The following is a 26,364-nucleotide window of genomic DNA, read 5'->3' on the forward strand; positions in this document are numbered from 1 at the left end:
GCATTACTTGACAACCCCAACCCTATGTTTTGGGGTACTCATAACCATACTTTGATAAAACACCCTTAACAAAACCCGTGTTTAACACTTGGATTGTCTGATATTTTGGTGTTGTCTGCATACTTTTGGCCAAGTGACGTTTCTGAAAACATAAAACCCATCAACTCTGAAGATGCATCTTTTCCTCAGACTGAATACAGTTATTATCGCAATCACTGCCATCATAATTAGAATATTCATATATCAGATGTTAGAATTTTATTCCAACTGAATTAAAGTTTTGTTATTAAAGTTTCTTGTTGTTCCCCCTGCAGCCTCGTCGGCACCGTGCTCCTGCCCCCATCCTCATCTCCTCTCTGTCGCCTCCTGCTCCACTGCTCCCACGACTCGACATCTGGAAGTAGCACCCTCTAATGATCGCCCAGCACACTGCAGTGACTGACAACCAGCCAGCCAAGAACACACAAACAGAAAACACGCTCAATCTCTGATTTCTAACTCCTCCGAGAGACACGTCACTACATTTTTTCCCTCCTTCCCTCGCAGGCCCCATTGAACAGCCTTTATGCTGTTTTTCAGCGCTTCCTTAACCTTTAATTTCCTCTTCTTCGCTTTTGCTTGATGTATGTGCCGTCTGACAAAAGCCTTCAATCTTTTCATCTTTGTCTCATTCCCTCCTTCCTTGTTGTTCACCATAGAAAGATCACTGAGACAGGAGCCATAAATAGGCGGCTCGGGCGGCTGCTGCTTCTTTTTAAACCCACTATCAAAGATATTCATCATCATCAGGCCTATTGATAATCAAGCACTATTGAGCTCTTTTATCCCTTAACAGAATCATGCACTCACGGGCATGTCTTTCTCCATCCAACCCACCTGTCCCATTGTGCCAGACACCTCTGACAAGCTTTTTTTTTTCTTCTTCCGGACAACAAAGGAGCATATAGAGAGACTGAAGAGGAGTATGAGGGTAAGGGTAAAATAATGCCTTCGACATGCAGGCCACAGGAAAATGCTTTTCTCTTTGTGTTCTACAGAGAACCACCACTCAACACTTTGGACTTCTCAGGGGCAACGTCACACCTGCTTGTTTGTGTTTGCTCGCTGTCAAGTTGACAGGTTTTGTGATTGGCTCTGCAAATTACCAACCAGAGACCAGTGATCGATGATGAAATTTGACAAAAATATTCTGGAGGCAGCAGAAGAACTGTGTGAGATGTGTGTTAAAAGCAGATCTGAGGTAAATGGCTTGGAGAAGTTTTCAGAGGGACAGAAAAAATTGAGGGAAAAGATGAGTGAATGGTTTGGATTTGGGGATAAATGGTAAGCGCTACAGGGTGCTTCAGCCTCCTGAAGGCTCTAATTAACAGTTTAATGCTGTCCTAGAGCTCCAAGTGAGCAAAAAGGAGCACAGGCCTCTGGCTTACTTCAAGCCACAGTCTTAATAGACTCTGCCAGCATGCAAAAAAAAAAGAAGTAGATTCAAGGAGCGAAGGTGATGGAGGAAAAGAAGAAAGCAGTGAAGGTGTAGAGAGACCAAAGCAAAATATGAAATGCATGGGGGAAAGAGACAGGGTTAGAAGTGAACTAACCAACAGGGGGGGGAGGAAGAGAGAGAATTATGGAAACAAGGAGGACTATTTCACTCACAAAAGAGACTCAGCTATGAGACAGTAAAACACTGCCTTTGGGCACCTGTCAGCCAAGCTTCATCGAGGCATCTTTCTCTTCTGTCTGTCTCTTATTCACTCACTCTGCCATCAAAATACAGCAAATCAATCACTCTCCTGCAGTTACAACTCCTCCTGTTTAATGCCTATCTATGACGTGACATCAACAGGAAGATGATAAAAACAATTACTGTGGTTTACAAAATGTTGCTGGGGGTGGAATTTATAGCCACAGGGCTATACAAGTTTCGATTGGTTGATAGGTGTAGGAATGAACCCATTTGACTGTGTGTATGTGTGTGTGTGTGTGTGTGTACTTCTCATATGTGACAGTATTCATTTGCATGTGTTTGAGAGTTGTTTCTATAAATACAAGGTGTTGGAGATAGCAGTTAAGCAATTAAAGGAAGGAAGGGGAGATGAGCCGAAAGCTTAGAGTGTGAAAGGAAGTAGAGACGGAGCCACATTCCCACCACAAAGTGGAGAAAAAGTAAAGATTAAGAATCCATCTGGTGTCATCAATCTCTTCTTTACAATCTAACTACACAGCTCGCTGCTCTCCATTTCTATTCATCAATGAGATACATGCTAAATCATAGCGGGAAAAACCTGCTGGTCTTCGACTGTGTAGACATGATTGATTGAAGCACAGATCACCCGTAGCACTTGTCTCCCCTTACGAAGTTTCCTTTCCCACAACTCAAGACTTTTCCCAGCCACGGATTAGACGAGATGATGAGGGTCGAAGGCTCTAGTCATCGCTGATAATTCACCCATCTGTATTGCTCATATCCAAATATTTGCATGCAGCGAGTTGCTTGCCAAAGTAGGTTTCACCGCTCTGACCTACTTAAGTTGTTTTAAGCTGAGTGATGCTGGTGCAAAAGAGTTCTGACTAAGACAGGAGGCTGTGAAGAGCGAGTGCTGCTGCTGACAGGATTTATATTGCAGGTTGTTGTTCATCTTATGCCAAGAAGTTGTTTTTCCCTCATTATACATATGTGACTAGTATTATTTTGATACCTCTGACTGAAATGCATTCACGAGTGTGGTGCGAAGGTCCAATTTAGGCTCGATCCTGGTGGTGGGACAGTGTTGAGAAGATTGAAAGTCTCATTGTTTTCACAGTACCTTATACGGTATGACGACTGCAGACCCACCACTGATGCCCACAATTGGCAGAGCTGTCTGTGTGGAGAGGAAGTCCAAGATCTGTGCTACTTCTGCCACCTGAAAGATTAAAACAAACAGATTTCATATTTGAATAAAAGAAGATGAAAGTGTTGCACCAGAATAACTCATATTCATTAATATAGTTTTACCAATTAGTAGTGGTCGAAAGACCAGGATGTAAAATTCATATTCAATCCAGAAACTGATCGATTGCCAGTTTAATGGCAAACTAAGCACCTTTTTTTTGTTTAAATCAAAACAGCACTTGAAAAGCAACAATTTTGTCAGGCAAACCTTAACCGGCATTAATAAAATAATACATAATAAAAATAAAATAAAATAAAATAAATAAAAAATAAATAAAATAAATATAAAACATAATAACAAGTCTTTCAGATGTTTTAAAAAGGTAATGGTTTCAAAACTTGTAGAGCTCCAGTTTTGTTTTCATGTAATTATTATTATACTACACTCAGAATTTGTATTAAAATTACTAATAGGGGAGGTCACAAAATCTTCCAACTCAACCATGTGGAGCTTTCCGCTGTGGTGACTTCTTGTAGATAGGGTGACTAGCCGAAACTTGGGGGGCAAATGGGCAACATGGTGGCAAGAAGGTCCTGGGTTCAAATCCCCCAGGAGCCTCTTTATGTGATTGCATAGTTCTCCCTGCGCCTGCATGGGTTCTCTGGCTTGTGTGGTAAAACAGTTGGTGATTCTAAATTAACTATTGTTGTTCATTTTAATGTCACAGGCTCCAACCCTATCACAAACTTGACTTGGATGGATGGGTGGATGAATGGATGTTTGCAAAAGAAGAAGAATTTGACTGTGAAGTGCAAAGTTGCTCAGCGATCCAGGCATCTATGAAGGGAAAATTGTTGCATTAAAATAGCAGCAACAAAATCCAAAAAATAGCATGTAGCGGCCAAAACCTACATGTACCACGTCTACCCATGCGTGCTTCCATAGTAGATTCTCTATTGCCACAGTTTTCTTTGAGGTGTCTGGTTTTTACTGGCTGTTGTTGGAGTTATGGCAATAGTTTAATGGTAAATCAGAGACCTTGCTCTTTATTAGTAAAAGAATATGTGCTAACAATTAAATGCAAGCTTCAATTCTATGGTATTAACATTAAAAGGCATATCAAATAATAAACCTGTTTCAAGCGTTTTACTTCTAATGTTTAAATGCACTCATAAAACATTTCACTTTTTTCAGCAAAATTCTTTTTAGGAGATTTCAGTGATAAAACAAATCTTTGGATGATGTTTTTGGTAACTCTATGCTAGCTATACTTTTTCCTACGACTTCATTTAAGCTGAGAACAATGCCTTTTTTAGGTTAATAAATCCTCTAAAATACTGCTTTGATTTAATGCAACATCTCTTCCCTTTACGATCTGAAACCCTACCGACACCATAATTTAATTTCTGCAAAGACAGCAAGTAAAAGTAAGCATTTAGTACACGCTTGGCATCTCAATTTGTTCCTCTTTGTGATTTAGGACAGGACAGATGCTTTTTTACATAAAGTCTTGCCTCGTGCAGCTTTAGGAAATGGATCTGGGTGACTGAACACCATGACTCTGGAGAGGATGTCGGATCAGAAAACACAAAAATGCATAAATTATTCTTACCTGAGCGCCGGTACCCGAGCCCACATCATCCTCAAACACCACACCGTGCAGCTTTTCCGTTGCCATGGTATCGCAGAGACGTGTCAGCAGGTCACGAGGGTTGGTGTCATTGACCAGCACCGTTACAGGGCTGACTACTACGGGAAGGTCGACAAAATTCTCTCCACTGAGACGACCTCTAACCTCATTCTGGTAGCTAGAGCCGCTGAACACCACCGCGACATTGATGGACGGGTGCAGGAGGAGCGGCCGAGCCTGCAGAGGAAGCGGGGAGGAGATAAGGAGGAGAAGGAAGAGGAGAAGGAGGAAGAGAGGGGGCCAGGGGGAAGGAGGAGGATGTCCCCTGGGAAGGGCCATGCTGGCAGGCTACTGCCTGGAAAGGAGGGTGGGAGAAGAAGAGAAAAGGAAAGGGAAGAGAGCAGCAGTCAAATATACAAGCTGCTTTACTTTTGTGATGCTTTTGACATAATGCCTCATGATCCCTCAGTACATATCCATCCCTTACTTCCCTCTCCTGGTCTGTCTCCCTCTCTGACCCCTTTGTATGACAGTATTAGCCCTGCATTTAGACTTGTGTCGTCAGGAAAACTGTGTCTGTGTGTGTCAGAGTGTGCGTGCATGTAATCCTCCAAAATCCAATCCCCAGTGTCATGACTGTAATCACCTCCCCATCTCTATACATTTCTGATTTGGTGCACACACACACACACACACACACACACACACACACACACACACACACACACACACACTGCAAGCAGGATTCCAAAACTGTCACACATGTCCTCAACTCTCATTACTGGGATTACATTACGTTGCACCACATTACTTCAGCCAACCTCTCTCCATGTGGTGTGATGTCATCAGACTAACCCCAGAAATGCAAGATGCAAATAAAGCCATAGAACTGAAATTACATCAAACTCTTCATTTATGCATATTGTCATTACAAGGAAGAGTAATAAAAGCAATACATATAATATAATCCAAAAGTGTTGAAATACACTCATTCATCATTCTGTTAGGTACATCTGTTCAACTGCTCAGTCACATGCCAGCAACTCAGTGCATTTAGGTATGAAGACATGCTCAAGGTGGCCTGTTGACGTTCCCATTCTAAACCATGATTTAAAATGGGGAAGAAATGTCATTTAAATTACCCTGAACAATGCATGTTTGTTGGTGACAGACTGGCTGGTTTTTATCATTGTAGAAAGTGCAGATTTTGTTTATTGTCCCACACAATCATCTCGAGGGCTGACAGAGAATGGTACAAAAAAGAGAAAATATCCAGTGAGCAGCGGTTCTCTTGCTGAAAAAACCTTGCCTATGTCAGAGTCAGACTGCTTTGAGCTGATAAGATGACAAATGTTAATCAAATAACCACTTGTTACAACCAAGGTATGCAGAAGAGCATCTCTGAATGCACAACATATCGAACCTTGATGCATCTCTCCTGTCAGCTAAGAACAGGAAAATTAGGCTATAGTTCACACAAGCTCAACAAAAATTGGACAATAGAAGATTGAAGAAACATTGCTAGGTATGATTAGTCTCAATTTCTGCCAGGACATTAAGTGGTACAGCAGAGTGAGAACTTAGAAACAAAAAAACATGATTCATCCTGCTTTGTGTGAACAGTTCAAGCTAAAAGGCTGTTGGTTTAACACCAGCATTTTTCAATTTTCTCAACTTCAATTTTCTCGATACAGGATGGGCTCCTTAGTAACAACTGAACATTGTTTAAACACCACAGCCTACCTAAGGATTGTTGTCCATTTCTTTATGAACATAGCGTACTCATCTTCTGATGACTGGTTACAGCAGAAAAACAAGCCAGTCTCAAATTTCATATCGTCTTCTTGAACAGTCCCAAAGAGCACCTTTGGGATGTGATGGAACAGCAGTGACTGCACCGCTACGCACCCCTGCAACATCATCATCAAATTTGCAGATGACACCACTCTGATGGGGCTCATCACCAACGATGATGACACCGCCTACAGGGATGAGGTCCAGCGACTGTCAGAATGGTGTAACTACAATCACCTCACCCTAAACACCAAGAAAACCAAGGAAGTGGTCATGGACTTCCGCAAAACAAGAACTGATCCCCCTCCCCTATCCATAAAAGGTGACTATATGGAGAGGGTGTCCTCCTTTAAGTTCCTCGGCACCCACATATCCAAGGACCTGTCCTGGTCCACAAACACATCAGCCCTAGTAAAGAAAACCCAGCAGCGCCTCCATTTCTTGAGGGTTCTGAGATGGAACAGGCTGCAGACTGAACTCCTAGTGTCCTTCTACCGCGCCACTATGAAGAGTGTGCTGGTGCACGCCATCCCTGTGTGGTACGCTGGTTGCACAACAGCTGACAAGAAGAGACTACAGAGGGTCATCAGAACTGCAGAGAAGGTAATCGGCTGTCCACTCCCCTCTCTGGACTTAATTGCCAGCTCAAGATGTCTCTCCAGAGCCAGGGCAATTATAAAGGACCACCTCCATCCTAACCTCCACCTCTTCAACATCCTGCCCTCTGGAAAAAGGCTCAGATCCATCAGGTGCAAAACCAACAGACTAAAGAACAGCTTCTTCCCGAGGGCTGTCAGAACTCTTAATGCAAACTAAGAGTGTGTAAAGACTTCCCCAACACATTTATTTTATTCTATTTATTTAATTTTTTTTTTCCACCTTCGTTGTATATTGGTTTCTCTTCTTCTTACTTTAGCACCTTTGTGGTCCAGCTACCCAATTTCGCTGTGCAAGAAACTGCACAATGACAATAAAAAGCTCTAAGTCTCTCTAAGTCTAAGTCTAACAGGAGAGTCACATTATGGATGCACAAATCAATTCAGTTCAACTAAGTTTTATTTATATAGCACCAAATCACAACAATAGTCGCATCAATGATCTATAAATTGTAAGGTATAGACCATATAATAATAGAGAGAAAACTCCAGCAATGCCCTTTGAGCGAACTCTTGGCAACAGTGGGAAGGAAAAACTCCCTTTTAACAGGAAGAAACCTCTGGCGCTTCCAGGCTCAGGGACCAACTGTGCAGAGCAATCACAAAGAATTAAGGATGTTTGGAAGGCAAAGTGGCGTGTAACTTTTTTGAAAAGTAAAAATTATATTTCTTTGTACTTGGTCTTCTAAAATGGTCGTCGCTTTAATTAAAACCTAATGTTTGGCATGCATTCACAGTACAACTCAACTTTGCATTTGCTGTTTGAAGATCATTTCCTATTTAATCAATAACCTTGAGCCTTTGATTAAACCAGGTGGGCTTTCATATAGCAAATAAGGATCTCCACACAAACACTCACACAGTACTTAATAGGTAGGACAGAATAGATAGCGTGTTGGTTTCATCTGCGGCCATCAGAGACACCCTGATAATTAACAGCACCTCTCAGCTTTGATTCAAAGCAACACTGGGTTAAATGTGTCCCATCTCTCCAACACACTTCATGCTCCTGGCATATCAATCATTCATCTTAATAAGTTTGTAGGCTCCTGGGTTTTACGTGCCCATAGCAATAAATATGCAGTTTGACCCCTTGAAAGGCAATTTATCCTTATTAGATTTATTCCAGAAATAAACCATTGTGTTTAAAATGGGACTGATGGACAATGAGACTTTTTTTTCTTCAAGTTTTGCTTTATATTTGTCAGTTTTCTTTTATTCTATTGATTGTAATGGTCAGCAGTCCCACACTGGCCATTTTACTGACATTTTCTAAGCTTCAAAAGCTCTGCGATGCGGCATGTTTTTAATTTGTGCAGCACATATTAGAAAATTATTATCGAATGTCATCTGCATATTGTGACATTTTGTCAGTTCATTTTAGCTAGGTCAACAATTTAACAAATCCAACCTCTCCAGTTTTCTGGAGATGCCCAGAAAGCTACAGGAGGTGAAATATGAGCCGGTATCAGACCTTAAACAACACACCCTCAAGTCTTTCAGCCAATCATGTTAATCATGTTATGGCCCGCAAAGAAAAGTGTTTACTGCCTGGGCGCAGCAGCCTTTAATCTCTTGGCCAGAGAGTTGAGGTCCCTGGCACCATTAAAAACTAATTTGAAATTCTTTCATTTTTAAAATAAAATGTGAATATTTATAATTAGAGCATATTTGTTTTCTCTATCATAAAAAACCCCTACACTATTTGAATCAACTCAGTGCGGCTCGCCACGGTTTGGGGGGTTTCCATTACCTGGCACCAGGTACTCTCTTAGTACCTGTTCGCCAGGTGTTCCAAGCAATCAGAGCAGGTACTAAAATGTGACGTCATCAGGCTGCATGCCACCGACTGGTTGGACAGTAGCCTCACTCGATGAGTCATGAGAGCTTCTCCTTCACGAAAATTAAACCGCAATTTTTTAGGCCCGACAACAAGCAAAATAGCCACAAAAAACAACGCGGTGTTCATCTGAGTCTAACGAAAAGCCACAGAGCGAGCAGCAGGGATATTCTTGCCTCGTTCACCTTTTTTGTAGTGTTCGTGTCGGGGGGGTGCATTGCTTTCACAACAGCCACGCAGGTTAGGTATCAGTGGATTGTAATGAAAAAGTAATCGATCAGTGGCGAGTCAATCCGATTAGGCAGTAGTAGAAAAGGGGCTTTTGTTTCCAGTCAATAATTATATGTTAATGTAAATTGTTGTGTTATTTGGATACTAAAAATTAGCACTTTAGTCCCCCAAGCAGCATACTTAAACTGAAAGCCATAGACAAAGAACAGCTGATTATATTTCAAATATGTGAAATAAAAGGCAAATAAAGAAACACATACTGACCTTCGTTAATATCTGAAGCAGAAAACGTAGGCAATATTCCTAATTATCACACATAATGTTCATTTTACAATTTGGATGTTACACAGTAAGATTAATATTGTACTGAGAGAAAATGTTATATCTTCAAGGGTAAGAGCTGTTTTTTGCGAAACATTATTAAAGCCTGTGGATCAAAAGACGTTCATATTCTGGAACATATTTGTCATTTAAAAGAAATTACACTGCATCTCCAATAGCTAGAGGATTAAAAGGGAAAATTAGAAGTAAAATTGTGCAGCTGGATAGTGTATTGGTAAGACTACACACCTTCGGAGCGGGAGTCACAAGTTTGATTCCCACCCGGTATCTAGTAAGGGTCCTGGCTAGACCCCCCCGTGCAAAGCAAAAAAAAAAAAAAACAAGCCCTGCAGCCTGTCCGCAGCTCGGACACAAGAATTTCACTACGTGTTGTACTCTGTATAATGACAAATAAAGGTTGCTTGTTGTGAAAATTAACTCTTAGTTGTGCCATAACTCAATGCTTTATGCATGAATGTGAAATTAACTTGCAAATCTGTCATAAACTTTCATAATTTACTTTTTCATTTCCTTCTACCAGAGTGAATAATAAACTGTTTACACAATGCTTGCTGAATTTTGCTTGAAATTATATTAATTCAAGCTCACACACACAAAGTCAGTAACGGGTTTAATGTAAATATACCTCCAAATGTTAAATGTGGTGGAGGGGAAACCAGAGGATATCTGCAAAAGATGGAAATAGCCTGTGTGGATCATATGACTAGAGAGCAGGTCAAGTGTTCATTTACCAGTGTAATCTCTGGAAAAAGAGATTAGCAGTGTGTTTGTGTGCGAGTGTCTGTGTGTACGTGTGGGTAGGAAGTTGAGGGAGTGGGTGTCTCTGCTCTAGATTGGCAGCAAGAGTATGATTATGACACACAAAGGATGTGAACATAAGAGAAGGCCACAATGTGTCTAAACTTAACACACAACAACTGACTTGTGGTCTTTTTAAATGAATTATAAAAATCACATGGCTTGTTTTAGAGAAGATGCAGTCAATGAAAGATAAATGTGAAGATGTGAAGATGTCAGACAGCAGATTGTCAGTAAGTGTGTACACACATTTTCCCCAAATCCTTGGATGTTTTGCCCTTTTTTTAAGGTTTATATTCACATGCACAGTTTGAGCGAATGAGCATGGTAGTGCATGCACAGGTTTTTTTTATTATTATGGAAATTTCCAGATGGAGTGCAGCTCTTCATGTGTGATAAACTCTCTCACTGGGACTTAGGTAGGCATGCTTCAGCATCAACACGACAACGTGAATCCAAATTCCTCTTGCCATCACTGTTAATAAAAAAAACAATCAAACAGCTGCGAAATACAAGAACAATGAGAAGTATAAAAAGAATGGTTTCTGGTTAATTTGACTAGTAAACAAACAAACAAAAACAAACAACATACCTAATAGACAGTATCTCATATAAAATAATCATTGGTTTTTTTGTGGGGGTTTTTTGTTTGTTTTTTACGGTTGTTGTTTTTCGTAATATCTTTGCCTAATAAGTACAGAATATTTCAAGCCTGCCGCCCTCTGAGAACTGATCAAATTAATCATAGCTAAAGTAGGAAGCTACTTTTTGTACTGAACTTTTCACCTCTCTGCTGATGCTACAATAGTGGAACAATCAAAACTCTCATGTGGCCTTTTAGCCGATTAATTGCTGCACAATCTGTCATCACAAATTAAAATGTTATTTTTCTATGTAATTTCTCTATAACAATGGGGAAAACACTGACACACATCTGAGTTCTCATAAGCCTATAAGTGGGCTTGTTTCACAGTCTGCAGTAATGTTTGTTTTTAACATTATCAATCAAATACTGGACTACATGTTAAGCTGATGTGTAAGTCAGTTCTCTCTCTCAGCTGGGATATGACAGCCTCCCTCTATTCTCGAGGGGAATAAGCAGATTGGAACTAGTTGATGGGATGAGGATCATCATCATCAGAAAATTATCAGCATGCCTTGTTTGTAGGGTTCTCATAATACAAGAAATCCAAGCTCAATACTGATACCCAGGAAATTATTCAATGCTTAATACGATTTTTGATATCACAGGGGCAAAAAAAAAATATTTTTTTAAATTGACATTACCAGTGGGTAGCACTGATAGCATTTTTGCCTAGCTCATTTGTTTTTGGCCACAGCCATCAGGCACTGCTTAATGATAACTTGACAGCTAATGTGGTTATTGGATAAAGATACTTTCAGCTGTTCACTTACTTCTACAGGACCTTCCATAGCAATTTGTATCTGTATGTTTGATTTGGCAAAGATTTTATACCAGATGTTCTTACTGATGCAAACATCCCAGTTATCTGGGCTTGGGACCAACACCATAACTAGGAGAACACTGGCTTGTGGTTAACACTTATGATAACTGATACTTCAGTGTTGTTGGAACACAGCATTACTGACCTCCCCTAAATTCCTCCTAAAGTGTTGTTTCATGTTGTGAAAACTACTTAATCTGCTAATGAGGGAAGAGGCTGTGTGCTTCCCTGTGTGCAGGTGGAGGAGGTAAAAACAGCATTATTGGTATCATTACTGAGAAAAAAGGAATATCTAATCCAATAGTCATTTTTGGTATTATTGATTAGTATGTGAGAATTATAAAAATAATTTTTTAAAAGCCTTAGTTTCAAAGGTGTTGTTGAAAAAAGAATTCCACGGCACTAATTAGGGAGCCTGAATTAGTGGGTAAAATTAATGTAGTAAAAACGAACATCCTCTCATCAACATACAGCATGCACAGTGCTCTGACAGCTGCAGGAAACGTTAGGAATCTCTAGAGCCCATTTATACAGAGCTAGGGTCCAAGAAATCCCAAAATGAGCCTTTATTCTGCAGAGTTATTTCATTTCCTGATACTGATATTCTGACAGTGGAAATTCCCAGTGAATACCTGATTCAAAGAATTTTAGATGCAATACTGATTGCTCTAATTGCAACACCACCGACAAGTGAACTTAATAAACGTGATACTTTTGTTACATGAAATACTAGAAAACCTTGGGTCCTGACATTGATGTGGGTGCCACCTATGTGTTGCTGTAGACCAAGCATATCTGCCATGGTAGTATCTCTGCAACCTCAGCACTGGCCTCATTAAGTGGGACAATGCCCCCGCCCAATCACACAAGTGCTCTGGAATACAACAGAGACCCAAGGCTTTGACCCAGCTTCTGAACTCCCCAGATCCCAATCCGATCAAAAAAGCTCGATCCACAGAGACGCTGTCCTGCAACCCACAGGACAGGACATCCCACTGGATGTTCTGTCAACAACCTGGTGCCAGACACCACGGCACACTCCCAGAGTTCCCATGGCCATGCCCCAAATGGTCGATCAAAGGACAATCTAGAAAATATTTGGGGCGTGATGTTATGGCTGTTCAGTGGTGTATAGAGTGGCTATGCCCACTCTCAGAAAGACATTATGTACTGTCGTGGATTTTACATGTTTGCATCACATACAGTTTATTTGGATAAGCCATGTTTTCTCACTTGAAACAAGGAACCCTGTATTTCCGATTCTAGATTAGGCAGATAGGAATTAGCCAGTGTAAAATAGGTAAAATGATCCTTGCAGCATGACACACATCATATCCCCAATCCCCCTAAATCAGAAAGCATATCAAGCCCATGATGGCTGCCAATTTGAAACTCTGCAGCTTTGAAACTGTATAAGAGGTATGGCATTGTTAAAACTTAGAGAATATTTTGATGCTTACAAAAGTTTTGAGAAAAAAATGGCATAATTACAACCATATTAGAAGTCTACAATTCAAGTAATATTGGGCAATATCTACATTACATCAAGAGTTAGTGGAAAAGAAAAGGAATGCAGCACTTCATGTTGAATAGAAATGGGAAAAAGAAATGGGCATGAATATTTCTGAATAGTTGCACATATGGCAAAAACAACAATCTACTACATCATCAGGTAGTTGGAGAAAACAGTGTTGGGAAAACACATCAGTAACACAACCATGCTGGAGCGGTAAATGTAAATTTTTAGGTTATTATCAACATTCTGGTTTACGATATCCTATGGTCACATATGGTGTTGTGGTTAGGTAAGATAGCAAAATACTGTGCCAAGAGAAGACACATATTTGTTTAAAATGTTATCAGCCTGTAAATGGCTGAAAGTAGCGAGTGAAATATATGTTATGGAGTAATTGACTCATAAGGTACCACTTCATGAGGAACTGTGTTGAGAGAAACGGAAGAAATGGACCATGTTCACATGATAATGACAAGGTGAAGGCTGAAATACTGATGTCACAGAAACAGACTGCAGAGACAAAGTAAATCAGACTGTTCGTGGGGTGATGTGGTGATTTTCATTGGTTTGTTTTGTTACTCTCCGTTCTTTTGTGTATATCTGAAAGAGAAATGAAGTGTTAACAAAAACATGGCTGCCAAGTGGAAAGACTTGAGGGACTCAGTCATGTGCAGATTATTGAGAATCCACTCAATGAAGCACTTCCATTACCATTTCCTAAAGTAACAGCTATGTATATGACCAATAACTGTCCACTGGGCACAGCCACTCTGTCAACATCCTTTCCCTTATCCCTTTATTCCTCCGTCTGAATGACTTAAAGAAGCTAAGTTGATATGTGAGCTCTCTCATCCTCATGTTCGCATACAGTTACTACAGCCAATCAGCCTTCCACATACAAACCAAGCTCACAATATGAATAAATTAGTGTGTCATGCTTAACCTCTGAGCTTATTATAAAACACATCACATGTCTGCCACTTAAAATTATCATAATAAGGATTTTAACAGCTAGCTTCACAGCCTCATTTCTCAGTAGGTTCCCGATTTCGCACATAAAGATTTGACAGCTTTAAAAGGAAATCGTTGCAAGCCAGATGTATCGGCAGACGTGACTGACGCTGACATGGTAAGAGCGCGTCTAAATCTGCTTAGCCCTCAGCTGCTCAAATGTATAGCAATCAAAACCTCAGAGACACCCAATTTGCATGCCACACCTTCTTAAAAGAGACACTGTCACTCTCACAAAACCATACATGAAATTGTATATATTAATATGTACATAAAAAGATTTGTCAAAAATCACAAGAAATATTACATTAGTGTGGAACTTTTAGGGTCCTTATGTGGCCTAAACCCCCAAAAAGGAACCACAGCGGTAACTGTTCGCAACACAAACTTTGTAATGTAGTGTTTTACTCAACCTTTTTCAGAAGAATTATAGTATTTCAGAAATACTTAATTTTATTATTACTTCTGTTTGTACTTGTTTAAAATGTCTCTTGCCACACTGTGGTCCTCAGATTGGTCAAAGACCCCTGAGTACCACTGCTTGAGTAAAAATCATGATAATACATTATTAACATACATTTTATTTACTTTCCAGGAGCTTGTGATCCATTAAATTTGTCTGTAGAACTCTTCCAAATTCAGAGATGCCATGCTGAGAACAGGTGTATATATAGCTCAAAAACCATATGCCAGCATTGTATTTATAGACCCAGTGAATCAATATTAATAGAACAGGAAAAAAAAACATTTTATTGTCCGATTAAACATCTTGTGGCCGTCAGATTAAATTTGTGAGCTTTCGGAGGGCCTCAAACCCCTGTTTGGGGAACCACTAGCCTGTGGATTAAGTAGTTTTAAACAAACTGTGCTAGATTGTGCTGCTCCACGATAAACTGAATGCAAACTGGAGCAGAAAGCCTCTGTCACTAATGTAGAAGAATGAGTCTCTACCTACGGCTTATGACAGAAATCAATGAGCATTACCAAATAAGTGACACAGCAGCAAAACTCTGCAAGTGAAACATTCATAATCCATAAGTAAATGAGTCATTTTGAGGAAGCTTGCATACAGGTGGGGAGGAATTGCACACACACGCACACACACACACAAGTACACACATACAAATACACAGAAACACATGCACACGCACATGCACATCTACAAAGCTGCTAACCGCCAAACCCCAGAGTGAAAAATGCTAATATGTCCTCTTACAGTATTTCTTCTTATAGTAACAACTGGCTGCTCTGTTTCTGTCAGCAGCAAACAGGAGCTTTCTCTCAAGGAAACTCTTCACTTATCATAGTATTCCTGCATCCATGCAGTGTGTCTATACTCTCACTTGCTGAAAGCTTTTCTCCAATCTTGTATCTATCTGTTGCCCCACATACATCCCTGCCACTTCTATTTTTCTGTCAGAGGATCAGATTAAGAGACATGAGTGTCAGCGAGTATGTGTGACTTGCAGACTTACCTGTGCTTTCTGCTCTGGGTGAACTCCTGCTGCTCCATCTTTTCCCAGATGTTTTCCTCCAAGTGTCTTTTTCTGTTGCTTTCCTTTTCACCTGCTTTGCACCTGCCTCTCTCTCCTCGCAGCACCTGTAGGAGTATGCATTTAGACCAAGTCCCCGCGTGAGTGCAAGCCCGAGCAGGTTATCAGTGCTTCTGTGTCTGTGAGTGTATTTGGCAGCTTTGGATGTCTGCACACTCCCCTCGAGGACTTCACAACGTGACAGTAAGTGTATGTGATATCCCCAATTTTCCAAAAATCTCTCTTTGAAACTGTTCGACTTCTCCTCTCACTTCTCTCCTTCTCCTGTTCTGCATGTGTCACAGTCAACGCATTCGCGAGTGGTCATGAAGGTGAAGACAGGACATCAAAGTGGGACAGGAAAGGAAAGTGAAGGAGAAGGAGGGTGAAAGAAGACGAGAGGTGTGGGAGCCCCTGGATGAGCAGCAAGCCTGTGTGTGTGTGTGTGTTTGTGCGAGTGTGTGCATATGTGCATAAACCCACTGTGTTTAGCTCTCTGTCTATATCCCTCAGGCTTCCCGCTGTTCAGATGAGAAGAAAAGCAAAAGAGGAGGGGGGAGAGTGATAAAATGCCTCTTCAGTGAAAGGGGCACAGACGCCGGTAACACTTCAGCAGAAGAGACGGTGACGCTTCCCCGCCGTCTTTTCCTTCCTCCCCCCCTCCGCCTCCTCGTTCTGTTTTTCCCTCTCCCTGCTCAGGAGTGAGAAACATGACAGATCCACGGGAAGTTAGTAAATCTCACAGACTTATAAGGTAGGGTCCTGTGCACGCATCTGCATCTTTGAAGCAAAAGTTTTTCCCTCCTCCGGTCCAGTTATCAATTCCCTCAGAGATGGTACTCCACAGTAAGGGATCCCCCTCCCCAGTGATGATGACTCTCCTCAGGTCCTGTGCAATCAGAAAAGGTGAGGAAAGAAGGATAAGATTTGTGTTGGCTTGCCTCCCCCCCTCGCCCCCTTTGCCATATGGATGAGAGGTGATCCAGATGTTGGCTGATGGGAGCGTCTGGAACACGGAGAGAACAGCGGGGCAGATGGCAGGTCTGTGGGGTCGGGCCGGCTGTGCACTAGCAGGTCCTCATCCTGTTGCACTGATTTTTTTTTTCCCACCAGAGTTTCTCTCTCTCTCTTTCTCTCTCTCAGCGTTGTGCTGCCGCTCATCTGCCTTTGCTGCCACACCAGTAATCCTGCTTTCCATTTCCTCTATAACTCCATCTTTTCTGTATCTCTCTCTCTATCTCTTCTCACTCCATCACAGGAGGGGCTGCCTGTGAGTCCTGATAATAATGGTGTGAGGATTTAGCCTGCCTCCCTTCCTCTCCTCCCTCTCGCTCACTTCAGACCAACCCCTCCTCCTCTCCCAGCCCACTTTTGCTCCCGTTTTCTCGGTATTATTCACCTTCATCCTGTCACATATCCTGTCGTCTTTTCCCTAATCACCTCAGTGTATAGCTCAGTCACTTCACTCCCTCCTTTGCCTTCCCCCCCTGTTTTCCCTTCCACCATCAACAGGTCCAAAATGAATCCCATCACAGTTTTGTTTTCCTGGTCAGGAGCCCAGAGCCTGTGCCTGTTGTTTATCAGTGGGAATACAGTTTTAAAATGTCAATAAGCCAACAGACCACCATACAAGCCCGCAGCTTTTAAGCAAGCATATAAAGTGTTGAAGCAAATACTCCAGTAAAGGGACTGTACACCTATTTTAGATTTGTTCAGTTTAATTACCAGCCGTACTGCTCAGGTGGTGAAAATAATTGAAAGAGGGTTTTTTTTAACTGTCTGGAGTCCTGCAAATTTAAATGAATGCAAATATTCCAAGTAGCAGAGAAAGCAAATCTTTGCTTTGTAATATAGTCTGTGTCTGTGTATAATCAACTCATGAACCAGCTGTACAGGCATTAGCTCGAAACATATGGACACACTGTAGGTGGCTGAAGTGTTTTTGATATCAGAACCCACCAGGGAATCCAGCTTTGTCTTCCAGTATCTCGCTTTTTGTGTTCCCATCTCATTATGTTCATGAAGTAAATTCACGGAACTGCAGAGTAAGGATTTGTTTTCTAGTTTTCTTAGCTTTCAAACCCGCCTTAATGAACGATGCTATCGGTTTGGGGCTTTTCCTTTCATAACTATCCCAAATGTGTGGAGCAGCTCCTCGTTATCAATATTAACTGAATAAAAGAAGTGGCCAAGAAAAACATTTGGATATCATTTTTCTACTTGTTCCCAGATAAATGTTTTTATATAACTTTAAATATATATCTATGAATTCAACTACATAAATATGTTTGCTTAGTATTGCAAACGCATTGCATATACAGACACGCTGCTGTTGGAAAATGTGCAAACCATTAAAAGGCTCCAAAATCTGACAAGTGCACACCTGAGTAAAAATTGTTTTGCTACTATTGCTCAGTTTGAGTTGGCTGTCAAAGCTGCCTTTCTGTCAGATTTTCCCTCAGTTTACTTTCCTGTCCCACTTTTATGTTCCGTCTTCACCTTTATAACCACTGTCAGGTGAAATTACAGGCAAGGTGTCATTCGGCGTCCGTGCAGTGACGGACCTGCTGCAGCAATGTTGAACATTTAGAGATGGATGGAAGATTGCTGATTTTTGTTTTTCATTGTCACATGTTTTTTTATTTTCACTCTGACTTGCTTGTTAGGTTTAGAAAGGTTGGATTTTGGATTAAAATATGTCCCCTGCACCTGTAGTTTACCCAGTGGGCTTAAATGTTGTGTTAGGAAGTTCTTTATTATCACATATATGTGATGTGTTGAGAGTGCATCATGCACAGATGCCAAAGGACACCTTCTGTTAGTAATTTAGAGATGCCAAAAAAAGGCTATATTTGATACCTTGGGAATAATAACGCACGGGCTGGATATCGCTTCAACTAATTACTGGCATGCATTTTTAGTTTCTCCCCAAAACTCTTAGCATTCACTTGTGTCTGTAATACTCTCAGTAGTTTATGCATTTGTTGCTCTGTTTTTTACCACCACATCTTGAAACTTCAATTAATAGATGGATGTCTGATCATTTTTGATCCACATCAAACACAAAAGCCAGTAAAAATAAAAGAGGCGCACCAAATGGGACAATGGACCTGGAAGTGCTACACCCATACAAATATGGTTTTCAGGATTATTTGCTGTGCGTCTCATTCACAGACTAAAGAGCATGCTACAAAGGCAATCATCTGCCTGCAATTAGACTGAAAAGCAGGAGAGAAAAGAGAAAAAAAATCAATCCATCATAATTCTCAGACCTTTCGTTCTGCTAGAGGAAAACATTTTAAGTTGTGTTGAATGGAATCATGTTGACACGCATAAGTGTGTATCGCTGTGCCAAGAGGAGAAAGTAGTGAATAATGCTGAGGGCCGGAGAGATAGAGGGAAAACAGTCTGATTGCCTCTTACGTCTCTTCCCTTCTTCATGGCTTACTTTTGACATTACTTCAGCAGAGAAAGGAGAAACAATTTCACTGTGCCCCCCTCCCTTCTCTCACTCACGCTGTGGGACAGGCGTTTCATAGTTTTACAGAGTGCCGTCTTCTGCAGGTTACCATCACTTCTAATAAAAGCCGTTTTCTTCTTTTTCCTCACTCGGCAGCTTGGTCAGGTGACAAGCCTTTCGACTCTGCTCTATAAATACAGACAAGTGTTAAAATAGAGTGCTTCAGATGTAAGACGGGTGACAGAGGTGTTTATATCTGTGCGGGATGTGTGTAGAGGATACAGCAATACCTCTGGTAAATGGAAAGAGACAATAGCTGACAGATGTTTTAAAGGATAGTCTGTCTGTGAGCAGCTGGACAGTGTGTAAACCAGCCAGTTGGGAACATATGTTCTCTGGACAGCAGCTTGATCAGGCCCTCAGATTAACTCAGATTGATTCAGTGAGTAACAAAATTGTGTTTACTGAAAGAGAAAAGCTTGCTGGCTGACAAGCAAATAATTAATTCTACTATTTTGTGTGTTGCCACGGAGGATTTATGTTATATGCAGTTTGTTCTAATACAGTACTCATTCTCAGGGATTGTCAACAGACCGATTATATAGACTCTTTAGTAACAGATTAATTCATTGCGGTAACTGCTCTGTTATTTCCCAAGCGTTCGTCACAGTGGATGGATTCACATTTTTGATTTGGCACATTTTTTTATGCTGGATGCCCTTCCTGATGCAAACCTCCCACTTATCCGGGATTGGGAATGGCATGAATACACTAGTTTGCTCATCAAATGAACATAGATCATTTAAAGCTCTATATCTGTCAGAAGATTGTGTTTTGTGTACTCGGAAAGGGCCTTTAACCAAGTCCCCTTGGGGTGTCCTGTGGGGCGTTCTGTGGGAGAATGGGGGTACTTGGCCCATTGTTTGAAGCTGTTCTCTCCCTGTATGGTGACAGCTTAGTTCGCATCACCAGCAGTAACTCAAACTTGGTCCCGGTAGGAGTTGGACTCTGCCGGGGATACCCTTTGTCACAGATTCTCCTCATAATTTTTATGGACACAGTTTCTACATGTAGCCAAGAGACAGAGGGTCTCCGCTATGGTGGCGTGAGGATCACCTCTGCTTTTTGGCTTTACCAGAAGGCGACTTCCCCCTATCACTCCTGTGGTTTCCAGTCGAGTATGAAGTGATAGCAATCAAAATTAGCCTCTCCAAGTCTCTCAGCCAGAAAAAGGTGGAGTGCCCACTTTGGAGTGGGGATGAGCTTTTACCCCAAGTGGAGGAGTTTAGGTATCTTGTGGTCATGAGTGAGCGGAGTTGAAATTGGAGACTGACAGATGGATTGGTGTGGTATCAACAGTGATGAGGATGTTGAGTGAAGCGTCAACCTCTGAGCAGTGGGTACTGACAGAAGGAGAAAAAAATGTGGCTATAAGTGGTGAAAATAAGCTGCCATCTTTAGGTACTGTTATTATTTTTATTATTATTGATCTCATGAGCCAAATAAAGACGGTTTACATATTTTTTCATCATAATTAATAAAACTATTTCAATCTGATTTAAACCTTGCAAGAACTTTATTGTCAGGTAGGTTGTTTTTTTTGTTGTTTTTACAACAGTGGTTTGTCACAAATTTACCAATGGGATTGATATAGGGTGACATGGTGATGCAGTTAACACCGTGACGTCAGACTGTTGTTTTCAAATCCAGGCTGGGGCCTTTCTTTGTCAAATCTGCACATTCTCGCCTTATCTGAATAGGTTCTCTGTGGTTTTTACCCCCATACTGCAAAAACATGGTTGTTAGGTTAGTTGGTGATTCCAAATTGGCCATAGGTGTGAATGTGCATCAGACTGGCAACCTGCCCAGGATGTACCCCATCTCTTTCCCTATGATAACTAGAAGAGTCCCCCCTGCAAGCCTGACTTGGATAAGCAGAAGAAAATAGATGGAGGGGTTGGCATATCAGAAGGCCATATGCAATATAATTTGTTATATAATTTTAAAGGCTCATTGAACAGTTTCACTGTCTGTTGGTTTTCAGCAAGTTCCAGGAGAATCCATACCATTATGAAAATGTCTTTACCCGTAGTTGTCATCATGTTGAAAGAAAACTAGAAAACAATGAAGCACCTTGGACAGCGCTCTGAAAAAAAGACCTGAAAAAAGGCAACAATCCCAAGGTCTCTGCAGATTTGGTGAATCAGCGTCTTCACTGAAAATTCTCTTTTTGTGCTGGAGGCCAAACAGTTTTGGGGGTTAGTTGTGCAACTTGTTTTTCAATGACGCTCTATAAAAAGCAGAACAGATATTTAGTTATAGAGCCAAGCCTGTGAGTCACTTGATGCACTCAACTCAAGCTGTGGAGCTACTCTCATAAATGACACACTCTACTATCTGCAGCACATATCCACTGTACATGTGGACTATCCACCCAGACCATCATGTACACCTTCTCATGATAAGTGGATCCTGAAACACCATCAAAATGCTGAAAGTATTGCACTGGCTTAAGAAACAGCCGAGCAGATAATAGTGAAGCATTCTCTGCCAGTAGAGCTGACCATCTACTAATCAAAAGGTCTGTGTTTTGGACGCCCATGTTTAAGTGTCCTTCGGCAAGACAGTGAACCCCAGGTTATCCCTGATTCTTCTATGCGAGTGTGTGCATCATAGTTATAAAGCACTCAAAGGCATCGTATAAAGAACTGCGTGGCTTGGTGAACATGAATCCTGGTTAAAAGTACATTGGGTGCTCAGTTAGAATAAAAAGGAATTATATAATTTCCAGTCCATTCACCACTTAACTCTAAAAGCTAATAAGTGTACTTCCAAAAAATGTGTTTCCCTGCGAAAATAAAAAAGCAACTTTGTGAATAAAGCATCAATAATGTGTTCTTTAGTTTTTTCTTATATGGAATAAATAAAACACTATAAAACACTAGCATCTGACTAATGCATGCTGATTGGCTGGTTAAGGATTTAAAACGAGGAAGGACTTTTTTCAGTGGCACCCATTTATATACAATAACTAAATTAATATAAGCGTAGTTAAATCAAAACAGAAACATCTATGTGTAGGAAAACAGATCATTGCCATCAGGAGCTCAAAGTTGTATGCTGTTGTTGTGACGACCCTCATACTTGCAAAGAGGTATTCTACTATTCTACTACAAACAAAACTCCTAAAAAAAATCCTTCTAAGAGTAGAACTGTATCTATGACGGCCCCTCCCTGAGCCTGGTTCTGCCGGAGGTTTCTTTCTGTTAAACAGGAGTTTTTCCTTACCACTGTTGCCAAATGCTTACTCATAGTGATGTCCTCTGATTGTTGGGGTTTTCTCAGTATTATCAAAGGGTCTTTACTTGACAATATAAAGCACCTTCAGCCAACTGTTGTTGTGATTTGGTGCTATTTAAATGTAACTGAACTGGATTGAATATATAATAATAAGACGACACTGCCAGCACTGCCGGCAGCACATGTAGCAGAGTATAGATCTGCAAATGGGATGTGGCATCAAGCAGTTTCTTTTTTACCTCTAATGTCATTTGGGGTCTAATGTAACTACCGAGCTAATTTCCTGCATCTTTATAAGGCAGATATAAGCATTCAAAAGGCACAATTTAGGTGGCCAAGTCTTTGTCAGGTTAATTTAAGCACCGGTCCTTTTGAGTATTTGAACAAATGACTAATGCGACATAACATTTGCTGTATTCTGCCGATACCGCTCATTGCTCTCCCCACTTCTCTGTCTGCTTAACATTAATCAGCTCCACCTCTATAAGCATCCTCGTCCATTCTTGGGAGAAAGACATCTGTTATCATCACTCAATCTCTTTCTTACTGTATGTAGGATTGCATCCATGCTTCAGGGTGTGATTAGGTCAACGCCAAGACACCCACTACTAACTGTTCTGCTGTGTGCTATTCTCATATCAATAATCTTTTCAGGCTTAACATTGTATTAAAGACAGAAATACCTTTACAAATTGAGTACAACCTCAAGCGTAGGAGCTTATGCTCTAAAAACTTGAAAAAGCTCAGCGAAGTGTTTTATAATAATAACAAGCCTACAGTAATACAACACCACAGACATGTGCGTAAATAAAAAAACAAACCTAAATATACTTTAAAATGACTTAAAATGGAGGAAAAATTAAGAACTACAATAATACTCCACCAGCTAAACTTGAGCCACTCTCGACTCTAAGCCTCGAAACCAGATAATATTATCCATATAAATTTAAATGGTAAATGGCCTGTATTTGAATAGCGCTTTACTTAGTCCCTAGGGACCCCAAAGCGCTTTACACTACATTCAGTCATCCACCCAAATTTAGATAAATACTTCACAAGGATGAAACGGCTTGCGCAAAATAAATGGCAGGAGTTAGAATAACTGTTTAAAGACTGAAACACAAGTAACCTTCAGAGATGTTTTAGCTCAAAGTGGACTAAGCAAAAATACCAATATGATTAAAAAACACCGCTCCGAGAGAATGAAAATAGAGCCTTTGCCATTGAGACTGCTGCATATACTTTGTACTGATAATGTTGTTAGAAGTGATCTAAATCTTTAATTTAATTTGCTTTGCTGGAGGAAGTAATATCCGGGTCACAGTGTCAGTTGCCAGCATCTCTGTGTTCCACTGAGACACAAAGCTGTGTCGTCTGCATAGCAATTAGATGCAATTTTACGTTTACAAATGATCATGCTTACAAATTATGCGCCCTGAAGGAAAAATGCAAAATTAAAAGAAAGCAACCCAAAAAGAGCCCTGTAGAACAAAGACATAACAGGACGAGCAGAGCAAGAGAAGAACTCACATGTCAAAATGCTTTTAACAGAAACGTCTCCACTAGAAGTTAAAGTCTGTGTGGTCAGCCAGTTGTTTTGTAGATTGTAAGCAGCAGTGGCATTAAACTGAATGATTAAGCAGCAATCAGAAGATCTCTGGAAACGTTAATGAGAGCAGTTTCAGGAGTGTGGAGAGGCTTCTGAGTGGAATTTATCAAGTTAGTGATTTTTATTCATAACATGACATTGCATGCTCAAACATTTCAGAAATGAGTATCACATCTGAAATGAAACTGCAGCAAGAAAAGGAAAACTTCGCTTCCAAGTAGTTGCAAATTACTCAGATCCAAAGGCTAGTTTCCTTTTAGTTGGGTTTTAGGTTAAGCTTATTTTCCTCCTTTGCTGTAAGTTTATTTTGTCTCTCTTTCACACACTTAGGAGCTATAGATTGCACTGTAAAAAAAAAATCCTAAAAAAACAGTTCTATTCCAGCAGCTGGGGCGGCAAAATAATACCAGAAAATAACTTTCTCATAAAAATACGGTTATTTTCAGTAATGACAATACAGTTTGTTGCCTTAATTTTACATGGGATTTTGCCTTTTCCAAGTGCTTTTAAACATTTTAATGTGATTAAACAATGAAATTACCTATAAACAAGGTCAATGAATGTGGCAATATGAATAATAATACTTAAATGTACAGAAATATACAGTTAACAGTTGGTTTAAATAATACAGTTTTTCTCGATTGCTTAAACACTGTAACCAGGCCTCTAAACTAAAATTTCAAAACCGTAACGCTATTGTTCAAAAAGCTCACCCATTTCCCTGAACTATAAACACTATTCCCTGCTTTGACACATGACTCAAATTTGGTGAACTGTTACTGCAAAACTCTACACACAAATCCCTACATTTTACAGTGCTTACACCATGTAGTCATTTAGAAAGCACTAGCATGCAATAATGTTAACTTACAGTTTTTTCTGAATGCTTAAACCCTAACTGTGATTCCTGTAGCACAATCTCTAAAACTATTCAGACTCATAGCAAAACCACTCACTGAGTTTGCAAAACTAAAAGCACAAAAACTGCTTTGCACTCAGTTTGCAATTTTGTAACACACACTTTGCAAAACTGTAGGCACAATTCACTGCACAACACTCAATTACCAAATTTCCAACACACTCCTAGCAAAAGTATACACATGTATGGCTATTATTAACACTAATTTGCCAACTGTCTGGCACACTTTCACATGTGAAAACTTTTTTAGATAATTAGTTCACTTTGCAATCAGCCTAAGCACTATAATACAGGTAAGCTGTGTGTGCGGAGTACAATGGAGGGAGCAGAAAGAGTGAGAAGTAGAGGAGGCCGAGGAAGAGGACGTGGAGGTGAAGAAGTAGGATGAAGAGGACGACAAGGACAAGGAGGAGCAAGAGGAAGACGAGGAGGGGGGAGAGGAAGATGAGGAGGGGGGAGAGGAAGGGTAGGAAGAGTAAGAAATAGAATTGCTGATGACATCAGAGCTACAATAGTGGACCATGTAATCAACCGTGGAATGACCCTGAGGGTAGCTGGCCAACGGGTCCAGCCTAACTCGAGCCGCTACACTGTAGCAAGCACCATAAGGACATCTTGAAATGAGAATCGGTGAGTACAGTCACTTCGCACAAAGATTTGTAGCACTGCCATATGCCAATGAGAAACACACCAATACCATTGATGTAAAAATACTGAAATTGTTACTTTACAGAATTGCTAGATGACCAGATGCTGGGGCAGAGGAAGCATGTTCACTGCAGACCAAGTAACCCATATACCGTATTTCCCGGACTACAAAGCGCACCTAAATATTAGCCGCACAAGCTAAAATCAGGGGAAAATCCTGTTTTGTACATACATTAGCCGCACCTGACCAAAAGCCGCAGGTGTTTCAATATTGACTTATCATATGTAAGAGAATATGCACAAAGCGAATTGTCAGGAAAGAGATGGCTGTTTGGAGACACACCCCTTTTATTAATATTTTGAAAATCAAGTTATGGGTACATATTTGCACATGTGCTGTGCTTCATAAATGAGTAACAAATGTAGTACATAACAGTAACCTACAGCACACCAGAAAAATAGATTCAGACTACCTTTTAGGCTCAGGTGCAGTGACACGGCTTTAACAAGAAGAAAAGTCAGTCATTCACCACCATCTTCCTGCGCACTAAAACCACCAAAGTCCTCTTCTCCAGTGTCGGAAACGAACAGGCTCAGGATGGCTTCGTCATCCACTCTCAGCTTCTTTCCTTCGTTGTCACTTTCAAAACCAAAGATAATCCTCATTGTCATTGTCAGTGTCAGAGTCGAACACCCTCTGAAGGGCCGTGGCAGTGTCCTCTTCATCATGCAGCAGTCCAGC

General features: G+C 40.7%; 1 protein-coding gene across 2 annotated transcripts in view; it reads right to left on the reverse strand.

Moving 5' to 3' along the window:
- The window catches only part of LOC113028189 (glutamate receptor ionotropic, NMDA 2C-like), a 60,652-nt gene extending 43,420 nt beyond the window's left edge, over positions 1 to 17,232 (reverse strand). The window contains exons 1-4 of one of the 2 annotated variants that reach the window (XM_026178255.1): positions 16,170 to 17,232; positions 15,630 to 15,754; positions 4,483 to 4,855; positions 2,802 to 2,900 (exon numbers count right to left, since the gene is read on the reverse strand). In XM_026178255.1, coding sequence (XP_026034040.1) covers positions 2,802 to 2,900; positions 4,483 to 4,839 — 456 coding nt within the window. In that variant the 5' untranslated portion in view covers positions 4,840 to 4,855; positions 15,630 to 15,754; positions 16,170 to 17,232. Of the gene's footprint in view, positions 1 to 2,801; positions 2,901 to 4,482; positions 4,856 to 15,629 lie in introns of both variants that reach the window. The other variant, XM_026178254.1, reaches the window with a different exon arrangement.
- Between the last annotated feature and the right edge of the window lie 9,132 nt (positions 17,233 to 26,364).

Source organism: Astatotilapia calliptera, chromosome 8 (assembly GCF_900246225.1).
Source record: "Astatotilapia calliptera chromosome 8, fAstCal1.2, whole genome shotgun sequence".
NCBI classification, from domain to species: domain Eukaryota; kingdom Metazoa; phylum Chordata; class Actinopteri; order Cichliformes; family Cichlidae; genus Astatotilapia; species Astatotilapia calliptera.